General features: G+C 41.0%; 1 protein-coding gene across 1 annotated transcript in view; it reads right to left on the minus strand.

Annotated features, from left to right (window-relative positions):
- OXCT1 (3-oxoacid CoA-transferase 1) overlaps positions 1-12,585 on the minus strand; it is a 159,271-nt gene that overhangs the window by 143,273 nt on the left and 3,413 nt on the right. The window contains exon 2 of the mRNA XM_008051085.2: positions 2,836-2,926. Within this exon, the coding sequence (XP_008049276.1) occupies positions 2,836-2,913 (78 nt within the window). The 5' untranslated portion in view covers positions 2,914-2,926. The remainder of the gene's footprint in view (positions 1-2,835; positions 2,927-12,585) is intronic.

The following is a 12,585-nucleotide window of genomic DNA, read 5'->3' on the forward strand; positions in this document are numbered from 1 at the left end:
AGGCACACATATCATACTTGGTGATCAAATGGAAGTACAGAAAGGAGAAGAGGATAGTTCCAAGATTTCCAGCTTACACACTGGATGGATACCAGTACTGTTAGCCACAGTGGAAAAAAAGATCAAAACAAAGAAGGGAAAAGCCACTTTATGGCTGGTTCACTTTGTGTCAGAAAGACCTTTATGTGTTGAGTGACATCTAGGGGGTCAACCAGTAAGTTTCACCGCTCAGGAGACTGGGGTCGGAGAAAGATTTAAGGAAAGATAGTTTTTTGTTTGTTTGTTTGTTTTTTGAGTTGGAGTCTCACTCTGTCGCCCAGACTGGAGTGCAGTAGCCGCTCCCGGCCACCGCAGCCTCGACCTGCTGGGCTCCGGCGATCCTTCCACCTCAGCCTTCCAAGTAGCCGGAATTACAGGCATGCGCCACCACGCCCGGTTGATTTTTATTTATTATAGAGATGAGGTCTTCGCTGCCCAGGCGGGTCTTGAACCCGCGGGCTCTGGCAATCCACTCACCTCAGCCTCCCAAAGGCATGGGATTACAGGCTGAGCCACCGAGCCCGGCTGAAAGATAGTTTTACGGAAGAGAGATGGGTAAGTTGTTAATGATGGTTTTATGAACTTTTTCCACTAATAATTTTATATAGTGAATGGAAAATAGGATTAAATGCTCCTCCCCACTTCTACAGTAGTAATGGAGAAAAGAAAACAACTTTCAAAATAGTTTATTCTAACCTATGTCCATGCGAGTAGCTCTGAAAGGGCAGTCCAAAGCAGCATCAACGTCACCTGGAACTTATTAATGCAAAGTATGGGGCCCCCACCCAGAACCTACTAAATTAGAAATCCTAGGGGAAGGGGCAGGCACAGCAATCAGTTTTATAAAGTCTCCAGGTAAACTGATGCACTTTCAAGTCAGACACACTGGGCTTGCCTGTCATTAAAAAAAAAAAAAAAAGAAAGTTTTAATTGAAAAATTTAAGAAGGTAACTTTCATTTTACTTGATTATGTTTAGCAGAAAAACTCTCAATGTTACTACTTGTTTGCCTGCAAGGTTATCTCAATCATATATTAAACATGTAGAATGTGTGTGGAGTAGTGTGTAATCTTGAGAGAGGCTGAGAAAAAGGCATACAATATAGTCCCTGCCAACAAGAAATTTTCATCTGGCTGAGAAGACAATGTACACCTCTGAAAAGTTAAACAAGTACACAAGTGGTACAGTTCAACAGAAGTAGCGGGTGGGGATTTAAGTGCTAAATAAATAATGAGGGCACTAAGTGTCATAAATTAAAGGAACACTGGAAAGTAGGGCTCAGACCTAAGATAATGAGGCTTGAAAGTCGTTAAGTTTGAACCCTGGTGTTGACTGTCAACGAGAGACAGCAAAACCCCTAATTTGCATCTCGTCCCTCAAGGAGGTCTGCTGAGTTTCAGAAATGGTTTAATGATATACTCAAGGTAGGAAAGGCTCGAAGTGAGTAGATTACAGTTGGGCAAATAAGTAACTGCCAAAAGAGAGAAGTTATTGACTTCAACTCAAGGGTATTGCTATGTTCTGGTTTGCATGTGCTTCAGCACCCACAGCAATCTGGCTGAAGGTCAAGTTCCCAGTTAAGAATGCTTTATATATCCAAAGCTATCTGAGTTATTGAAATGCTTCCGGTGCAGCATTTAAGAGTAAAATGGCTCAGTTCTAGATCAACCCCTAGTACCTAACCGAAGGAGCTCAGTGGCTCCTCTCTATTCTCAGCTCTCAAGGACTGGAAGCGGGACAGAAGTTTAAGGGTATCAGGCAGGAGTTATCCGTGAGTACGTCTCGTGTGCACGCATGACACTCTGCCAAGCTCAGGACTATTATTGAAACCCAAGGAAGAGGCTACCGCAGTTACTGAGGTGGCCGAGGAAAAGCCATCCTCCTGAACCTGGCACTCTTCGGTCAGTGCCAGACAGACTCCTCGGACTCCAGACAGGAACCCCGCCGTACCGTGGGGCTTATGGGCGAGGACAGTGCATAAGACAAAAACACACATCAACCAACAGTTCACGGTGAGTGCCTCCGGATACCAGGCGGCGGAGAGTAGGCGGTAGGGCGGCACAAGGTTTTTAAAGGGCCTCGAGAGTTGGGGCGATCACTCCCGCAGACCGCGCGCGAGCCACTGACAGACCTAGGCTGGTTTCCCCTCCGGGCCCGCCAGGCGCCCAGGCGAGAGCTCCAGGCTGCGGGCGGAACAGCCAAATAGGGGAGGAGAGGATGGGAAAAGACATTCCACCCCCGCCGCGCCCAGCATCCGCCCCCTTGGCGGTGAACGCGCGCCGGCCGTGGCTAACCCGGCCCCGGGTTCTGGGCCTCTAGGGGCTCCAGTACCCTGAGATCCCACATGGGGGCGAGGGGAGACTCAAATCTACCACGCTGCTGCCTACACGCCTTCCCTTCCGAAAACCGGAGCCCTCCTCCCCTGCGTTCCGGCCGCCGCGAGCTCCGGAGGCTGCCGGCGCGGTGGAGACGCGCGCAGGGAGAAACGCCGGCGAGCCGCGAAGGGCGCGGCGGCACGGCCGGCGTCCTCCCGCCCCTTCTCAGCCTCTCTACGCGCTCCTTTGCCGCGTCTCCTCCTATCCGAAGAGCGGTTGCAGAACCCCGCAAAAGCGATCATCCAAAGGGGCGGCGAGGCCGGGAACGCGTCGGCGCGCGTCCGCGACCGGGGCACCTCGCCACGGATGCCAGATCCCGGGCTGGAGAGGGTGAGAATGGGCAGAGGAGAAAACACGGGCGCCGCCCGGGGTTCCGCCCGCGTCCTTCCTGCGCGTGGCCTTCCTCTGCGCCTGCACTTTACCTTGGACCAGGCGCCCCCGGAGCCGCGGGTGGAGGCGCAGAGCCGAAGCCCACAGGAGAGGAGTTTGAGAGCCGCCATCTTCGGGGCCCGGCTGCGAGCAGTAGCGCGCGTGTAAGCGTCTCGGTATCGGTTGCCCGGGCCGCCCGCCTAGTCACCGCGAAGGGAAGGCGCACGGGGGCGGGCTGGAGGCTCGACCGCGCGTCAGTGACGTCTTAGGGTCCTCCCGCGCCGCGCACCGGCTGCTGCTTTGTAAAGAAGTGAGGCTGGGAGGGGCCGGCGGCGGCGAGTGGAGGCTCAGCGCAGCCGGGGCGGATCGCGGAGAAGGTTCCTCTGTCGGGTCTCGGCAGGTTACAGACAGGTGTGTTGGCGTGCACTTGTGCACTCAGCCCCCAGGTCTGCCCTTTAGCTTTGATGGGACGGTGGTGTTTGCCTTTCCTAGGTCAAGGATGAGCCTTGGTTCTAAAGCTAAAGGCCCTCCGGGCGCGGGAGGGTCTCCCGCCGAGCTTGTTGCTTTTCCAAGTCGGAGCCTGGCACGTGTGTGTGCTGCACACCTCGAGACCCCCTGCTTCTCTTCTCCCACCAGGACAGCGTTCTCATTTCTGACACTTCTCAGCCCCTTCTCTCCACACCAGGCCCTGGCTTACGGAGAGTTTGCGCTGAGAACCTGCCTCGAGCTATCTGTCATGAGGTGTGACCAGTCGAGCCTGAAGGAGGACTAGATTAGGACTGGGCCTCTGCGACCTGAGTTTGGCAGGATTTCTCCCTCTTCTTCGCCATCATCCCAAGTCTGCGAATTTCAGGATCTTTCTAGCAGTGGAGTCCCAGCAAGCCCAGAAATTACTCAGTAGATGCAAACAAAAAGGTGTGCATTCCTTTGACCTTAGGCAAGTTACATAACGTTCCTAAACCTAGGTGTCCTTATCAGCAAATTATGATTTGATACAATACTCAGAACTGCCATAAGGTTTATATGCAATAATTCATGCAAAGCTTCTGATTCCGTTATGAACACTCAATAAATGTTAGACATTATGGTAAGTTTATTCCAGTTATAGTGGTAGATTGGCACAACACCTACATACTCTCTAAACTTTATCTCTTGACCAACTCCCTGAGGACATGAGCCAAGTATGATTTCTATAGAACCATCTCTATACTTAGCAGAGTTGAACGACCAGGTGGAAACCCAATAACCTTTTATTTGTTTAAGCCTTAACCAAGTGCTGAGAAGGTGACTGTTTTAGAAACGAAGCAAAGCACACAAGAAAATTAACTGAGATCTTAGCTTCCTTAGCAAATACACTAAGTCAATGAACATCTCGTTTAAAATATGTCTATAAAAGCATTTGCTCTTTCATGGTATTCTTTGAACTTTTTCCCTGTAAATATTATAATTTTAGTCAAAATCAATGAGGGACTAATATACCAAGTTAGACCATCCAATTACATAGGAGAAATTATTCAGCAATGCTGTTTTAACACATTTTAAGAAGTTGGATTCCAGAGAAATTCAAGTACTACTAAAGTTCCATAACTAGTGCTAATTCAGCATATAGCAGCTGATGTACTGCAATTTATAGGATGTGTGAAAACTAACATTACAATTGGTTCTGCTTTTCCACTTTTGTCCTTTCACAGGGCACATGAAATGGAAAAAGTGCATTGGCAACTTTGTCAGGGGTCATATGACTCAATCTTTTTGGCTGGTCTCACTCTGTTGCTCCTGGCTGAGGAAGACACACATTTTAAGTCTTATATACTGTGTGACTAAGTCTTATAAAAAAAAAAAAAAAAAAAAAAAGCCTCATTTCTGTGTGTTCAAAATACACTGTTCTGTATTTATTTTTTTACTATGGCTTCATTTTATATTTTTTAAAAATGTATGAGTTTCTTTCATTTGAACAAATTAAATTATGAATTACAAAAAAAGTTATTGCATTCTCCTTTCCCTTCTAGTTCCACAAATCGTTTTAGTTTTAATCTGTGTTCAAAATTCTACTTTTTTTTTTTTTTTTTGAGTTGGAGTCTCACTCTGTCGCTCAGACTGGAGTGCAGTGGCCGCTCCTGGCCACCGCAGCCTCGCCTGCTGGGCTCCTGCAATCCTTCCACCTCAGCCTTCCAAGTAGCTGGAACTACAGGCGCACGCTACCACGCCCGGCTCATTTTTATTTATTGTAGAGATGAGGTCTCGCCAAGTTGCCCAGGCAGGTCTTTTTTTAAATATCTGAACTTCTCTGAACTAGGAAGAACATTTCCACCTTACTTTGAAGGGCAGTTTGTGACAAATATATCAGACTCTGGAAACTTCTTTGTGGAATCTTGTAGACCTTAACTTCCACACTCTTAAAAACTGGGAGAATTGAATGCAAAGCCTTTAAACAAAAGGTTTAATTTCAGATAGGCAATGAGGAAAGCTAATTTTGTATTACGTTACAACGTGTGTGTATGTATGTATTAATGTATATACGCACAATCATGTGCCAGGTTTTGGTCAACAACAGACCACGTATGAGGGGGACCCCCCCAAAATAGAATGTGTTTATTTAAAAAACTGTGTATTCTTACATGTTTAAACTTGTCACCTTCAAAGTACTCTCCGTTTGATGCAATACACTTTTCCACTGCCCAAAACAGTTTTTGAACTCGTCAATCTTGATGCCTTTTAGAGCTGCTACTGTTTTTTGTTTCACTTCTTTCACATAGGCAAAACGTTTCCCTTTGAAGACTTTTTTTATCCAGAGAAACAAGAAAAGTCACTCAGGGAGAGATCAAGGTGAATAGGAAAGGTGGGACACAGTGGTCATGTTGTTTTTGGTCAAAAACTGCTGAACCCTCAGCACAATGTGGGCAGGTTTGTTGTCAGGGTGGAAGAACCAGTCACCTGTTTGTCACAACTCAGGATATTTCTTCTGCAAATTGTGACACAACCTTCTCAAAATCTCCAGATAAAAACTTTGGTTGACCATTTGATTCAGAGAAACAAATTCCAAGTGTACTACAAGAGGCCCACCCTCCAAAAGATAATTCTGGGTTTGGGGGGTTTCCCCTTGTATATGATGATGGATGCATAAGATTATAATAATGTATTTTACTGTACCTTTTCTAGCTTTAAGTATATTTAAATACATAACTACTTACCATTGTGTTATAATTGCCTGAAATACTTAGTATAAAAACATGCTGTATAGGTTTGTATCCAAGGAGTAATAAGCCATATTATACAGCCTAAGTGTGTAGTAGGCATACCTTCTAGGTATGTCTGTATACATTCTATGATATTTGCACAATGACAAAATCAGCTAATGTCACATTTCTCAGATCATATCCCTATCTGTAAGCAGCACATGACTGCATGGAACCTTTTTATCAGATCAATGCAGACAATGTATCAGAGTTGATTAGACTGTAAACCATTCTGTTTTAGGGATTTCATTTTAATCCTTCTAAAATATGATGCGTCAGTGTCTCTCATTATTGAAAAATAGGACATCCTGCCCTCACAGTTGACAGTGTACTCCTCCAAGTTGTTAACCAGAGGCATTTGAAGACTTATTTTTCAATGTTGTTTGACCGGCATAACTAGTAATAGGAGTTTTTAACTAGGTCCTTTGTATCAGTTATAAAAATGCATGCATGCTTCATTTTATAACAATGATTCTTTAATATATGAAGAACAAAGTCCTTCAAACAATTTTCCTGTAGTAGGTTTGAAAAACACAAATCTGAAATTGTACATAAATCTATAAATCTTTTATTGTTTTATGATTAAAATAATCATTCCTTAATTTACCTATCTTATAAGATTTTTTCATAGATCCTTCAAATAAATTCCTTGTATTAACTAATGTGCATTTAATATTTGTTAAATGAATATATATATTTTTAAAGTAATATAATAAACAGATATATTAAAAAGTATAAAAATACATAAAATATAAATATATAAAAAGTATATTGAATTTTTCTTAAAGTGTAGTTTTCTCAGAAAAAAATAATATATGGGATAGAGAAAGCACAACTAGAATGAAAATGAAAATTATGTTAAGAAAACTTAAAGGAGCAAAACATAACAGAGTCTAATCATGTTACTTCTGCTTAAAAATTTTACAGTGGTTTGGCCCACTGTCTTTGAGATCCGAAGTCCACAGTCCATAGCATGGCATAGAAGGGGATCATTTCTCCCCACACACCTTCTTTGCATTCCAAACTGTATGTGCTTCCTGATGAATTTGCACAACCTCAGTATCAAGTCTTGACAGAGAAATGATAAAGAACATGAATTCTTTAGTTAGGCTGCTGGGATTTTGGCTCTGCTGTTCTCTAACAATGTGACCTTCTGTGGTACAATAGTTTAGGAATGCTTGCAGCATGCCAAGATGTAAAGTATTATCTGAACTACTACTATCTGTTTAGGTGTTAAAATATTTTATTACAGTACTCCCCCAAAAAACAGAATTTTCTTTTTCTTTTTCTTTTTTTTTTTGGAGGGTTGGCCCCTTGTAGTACACCTGGAATTTGTTCCTCCAGATCAACATTCAACCAAAATTTTTATCTGGAAATTTTGAGAAGGTTGTGTCATGATTTGCAATAGAAATATCCTAAGTTGTGGCAACCAGGTGACTGGTTCTTCCACCATAACAATGCATCTGCTCATAACACACTGAATGTTAAGCAGTTTTTGACCGAAACAGCATGACCTCTGTGACCTGCCCTTCCTTTTCACCCAGTCTCACCCTGAGTGACTTTTTATTTTTTTTCCCCACGTGAAAAAAGTCCTCAAAAGGAAATGTTTTGCCAATGTGGAAGAGGTAGAACAGAAAAATAGAAGCACTAAAAGGCATCAAAATTGATGAGTTCAAAAACTATTCTGAGCAGTAGAAAAAGTGTCTCAATAGGTTTATTGCATCAGACGGAGAGTACTTTGAAGGTGACTGAAGTTTAAACATGTAAGAATAAATATGCAATTTTCTACAAAAATTTCTACAAAAATTTTTGGGTTCCCCCTCATACCTTCCAGCCTAAGCTGCATAGCAAAAACTCTTCTCTACAAAAAGTTAGCCAGGTATGGTGGCTCATGTCCATAGTCCCTGCTACTCGGGAGGCTGAGACAGAAGGATAGCCTGAGCCCAGAAGATCAAGGCTGCAATTAGCCATGATCATGACACTGCACTCCAGTCTAGGTGACAGAGTAAGACCTCATCTTAAAAAATAAAACGATTATACCCTGTGAATGTACTTATTTTTAGATGCTGTCTTAGTTCTTAGTTTGCTCTCGCCGTATAACAAAATACCTTAAACAGTAAGTTATAAACAAAAATGTATTTCTCACAGTTCTGGAGGCTAGAAAATTCAAGATCAAGGCACCAGCAGACTAAGTGTATTAAGTCGAATTAAAATTGGCCTAAAGTTGCCTCCATACTTAGAATTCCTATACATAAAATTGCAGCTTTACTTAAATGCGAACTCATCAGACTGTGTCCACAAATGTCATCAGAAATGCCCAAGTAAGGTAACTGCCAAGCTATAACCAACCAAACTGCTTCTGTATATTACTTCCTTTTTCTGTCTACAACTACTGCCTGTCCATGTTGCTGGACAGAGTTTTTGGAGCCTCTACTGGTTCAGAGTGCTTCCCGATTTATGAATTGTGATTTGCTGAAATAAACTGGCAAAATTTAATTTTCCTGAAGTTTTTTCTTTTAACAGGTGCTGGTGAGGGCCTGTTCCTCAAGATGGTGACTTCTCCATATCCTCATATGGCAGAAGGGACAGATGGAACAAACTGCTCCCTTGAGCCTCTTTTATAAAGTCACTAATGCCATCCATGAGGCCTCCACCTTAATGACTTAATCACCTCTGGAAGACCCCACCTCTTAATACTAGCACATTGGCAATTAAGTTTCAACATATGAATTTTAAGGGAACAGTCATAAACTGCAAAACAGACAATATTTAATCCCTGAATTTATGTAATTAAAAGCTATTTTTATCTTTATAGCTCCCTCTTTCTGAGACGTCTTTTAACCTGACCCTAACTCTTCAATTTCACTAATTGTACACAAGTTCAGGGCCTCAGTTTTGGTTTTTCTCATCTAGATTATTTCAGTATCTTTCTACATACACCTTCATTCTCCCTCAAACTTAACCTTTTTTTTTTTTTCAGTCAGAGTCTCACTGTATTGCTCAAGGTAGAGTGCAGTGGCACAATCATGGCTCACCACAGCCTCAACCTCTTGGGCTCAGGCGATGCTTCCACTTCAACCTCCCAAGTAACTGGGACTACAGGTGCATACCACCAGATCTGACTATTTTTTAATTTATTTTTGTAGAGACAAAGTTTTGCCATGTTGCCTAGGCTAGTCTTGAACTTCTGGGCTCAAGCAATCATCTCACCTAAGCTCCCCAGAGTGCTGAGATTACAAGCATCAGCCACTGTGTCTAACTACATTCTTAAAATTATTATTTCAAATATAGGCCTGGTCTTCTCACATTCTAAAATAGTTCAAAAAATCCCCAAGGTCCAACATCCATTTATAGCCAAGATTTTGTTTAATCTACTTCTAAGGACTCTGCAAAGCTACTTTAGGAATGCCACAGACATTATATTTTGAAATTAAGTTTTAAATAATATTTTAACTATTAACACTAACAAAGAAGTAGCATGCATATTCAATTGTGAAATATCTTTGGTTTAAACATGCTAAAGTCTGTGCAATTGGGAGACAGACCTGCGAATAAAGTTTCTTCATTATCTAAATTCATGTTTGAAGTTATAAAATATGTCATTGACAAAGAAGACTATAGCTCTGTATTTTTTTTTTTTTTTTTTCATCATTTAGACCTCTGCATGTTGACTCACTTATAATACCTGGATGCTCTGGGCAGACACATATACTTCCTAGCATTATTTTTTATTATAGCATAGTAATTATTCAAAAAGAATATATAAAATACTTTGTGATAATGGAATACTATAGATAATTTTAGAGGTCATTTTCAATTTACTACATCTTGTGTGACCTATATGTGAACAAGAGGTAATTGATATTATTAGTGATTCACCATGAAGCAAACATTTCCTGCTACTTTTTTTTGAAGTTTGTGATCTACTTTAAATGAAGAATATACTGAGATTCTAGAGCAAGTTGAAGAATGAATCAGAATTTTCTTAATATTGTGTAGCCAAATAGAAGGAAAAATGTAAACAAAACAGCAGATATAGCCTTATGGTTGCAAATTTTTAGCTCATAGAAGAGTTTTATTATTTCCATTTACAATAGGAAACTGTTTCATAATTAAAATAATAAAATACATTTAAACTATAAGTTGCCAGTTATATATTTTATAAGTTGAGGTTCTAAATGCAATTTTATTTGAAAGGATAACCCTTACTAAATATGCTTAAAATCTATGCCATGCCCAACTAATTTTTTGATTTATTGTAGAGACGAGGTAAAAAACAAAAACTATGACTTTAGCTAAGTCAGACTGTTTTCTTCTTCCTGCATATATACCAATGACCTTCTGATATGGAGTCTTTGCTCGTGTCTTTTTTAATTTTTTTCTATGTCAGTTGAGCAAACTCCTACTCATCTTTCAAGAACTAGATTAAATGTCACTCTTCTGTGGACCTTGACTGTTCACACCCCAAACACCCAATTGAAGAACCATTTTCTTTTACTCTCTGCTCTCAGGGGCCTTTGTCACGTAGATTATGAGTGAATCAAGAATGTGCTTGTTCATTTTTGTATCTACAGTGTCCTAGAATTAATGGTTAGCACATAGCAGCTCAAGAAATATCATTTTTGTTGACTTGAGTTGCCATTTTAATTGCCCTAACATTAGCCATGAACTGCATCCCTGAGCTCAACTCTGTAGATTGAATACTTTTTCCCTAATCATGATATGATAGTAATAATTACCCTGAGCTCAACTCTGTAGATTGAATACTTTTTCCATAACCATGATATGATAGTAATAATTATTTACATTTGCATTCTCATTTACAGCTTATCTTGTGCTTATCATCCTCCCTTGGCCTTTCTTCTCTAGGATAGTTCTTGTATCCAGTCTCATGCTCACCAATGCTTTCATTTCTCCTTTCTCCACATAACTTGCCATTGAAGGACATAAAGAAAATAGTCATATAGTGGGTTACAAATTACCTTATGCTTCCTTTTTTTTTTTTTCTGAAAGGCTCCTTTGTTTATTTCATTAATGTTTCCTTCTCTTTTTGTGAATATGCGATTTGGCTAAGTCTTTTTCACAATAAAGTAACCCAAGTCAAAATTTTTGGGGGGCAATGCCATCCCACTGGTTATGTACCAAGGCGACCATTGATGGCTGCAATAATACATTTCAAAAATAACTACCAAGAGATTGTGACACCCTGGCTCAGTAGAATACAAGTCAGGGTCACTTATAAATATCCAGTCACAGGGACATGATTCACTACATTATAGTGCATCATTTTGAAAGTCTATTATGCCACCATGAAAAATTAAAACTTTTAAGTTATATGTGGAAATGTTTAGGACAAGTGTAAAAGGCAGAACTTATTGTATTATGTAACTGTCACAATCATGTATTATATATTTTTGCATAAAAATGACAACCATCTTAACATGAGGGAAAATATCAATATAATGAGGGCAGGACTTTAGGTACTTCCATGGTTTAAACTATTGAGCAAGTTTTATTCAACTTTTTGAAAATTTATTTTTATTTTTGTAGAGACAGTGTCTTGTTATGTGACCCAGGCTGATCTTCAGCTCCTGGTCTCAAGTGATCCTTCTGCTTAACCTCTCAAAGCACTGGGATTACAAATGTGAGCCACCATGTCTGGCCCACAAGACATATAGTTTTAGTGTGAGTGTTCTAAAATAGACATTACAGGATCTTAAAGAGATATTTGCACTGTCATGTTAATTGCAGCATTATTCACAATAGCCAAGACATAAAAACAGCCTAAATGTGCATCAGTGGATGAATAGATAAAGAAAATGTGGTATATATATAGTGGAATATTGTTGAACATTAAAAAAGAAGGAATAAGCCAGGTGTGGTGGCTTATGCCTGTAATCTCAGCACTTTGGGAGGCCAAGGTGAAATGATTGCTGGAGCCCAGGAGTTCAAGACCAGCCTGTACAACAAAGTAAGAGCCCCATCTCTACAAAAAAAAAAAATTAAAAAATTAGTGAGGCATTACAGTCCACACCTTTAGTTCCAGCTACTCAGCAGACTAAAGTGGAAGGATCTTTTGAGCCCAAAAGGTCAAGGCTGTGGTGAGCTGTGATTATGCCACTGCACTCTACCTCGGATGACAGAGTGAAAGTCTTATTCAAAAGAAAAAGAAAGAAAGAAAGAGAGAGAGAGAGAGAGAGAGAGAGAGAGAGAGAAAGAGAGAGAGAGAGAGAAAGAGAAAGAAAGAAAGAAAGAAAGAAAGAAAGAAAGAAAGAAAGAAAGAAAGAAAGAAAGAAAGAAAGAAAGAAAGAAAGAAAGAAAGAAAAAGAAAGAAAGAAAGAGAGAAAGAGAAAGAGAGAGAAGGAAGGAAGGAAGAAAGAAAGAAACCGGGCTCGGTGGCTCAGCCTGCAATCCCGTGCCTTTGGGAGGCTGAGGTGAGCGGATTGCCTGAGCCCGTGGGTTTGAGACCCGCCTGGGCAGTGAGACCTCATCTCTACAATAATCAAAAAATCAGCCAGGCATGGTAGCCCATGCCTGTAATTCCGGCTACTAGGTAGGCTGAGGCGG

The sequence above is a fragment of the Carlito syrichta genome, unplaced genomic scaffold, assembly GCF_000164805.1.
Source record: "Carlito syrichta isolate Samal-C Ts95f unplaced genomic scaffold, Tarsius_syrichta-2.0.1 Scaffold160356, whole genome shotgun sequence".
Classification (NCBI taxonomy): Eukaryota; Metazoa; Chordata; class Mammalia; order Primates; family Tarsiidae; genus Carlito; species Carlito syrichta.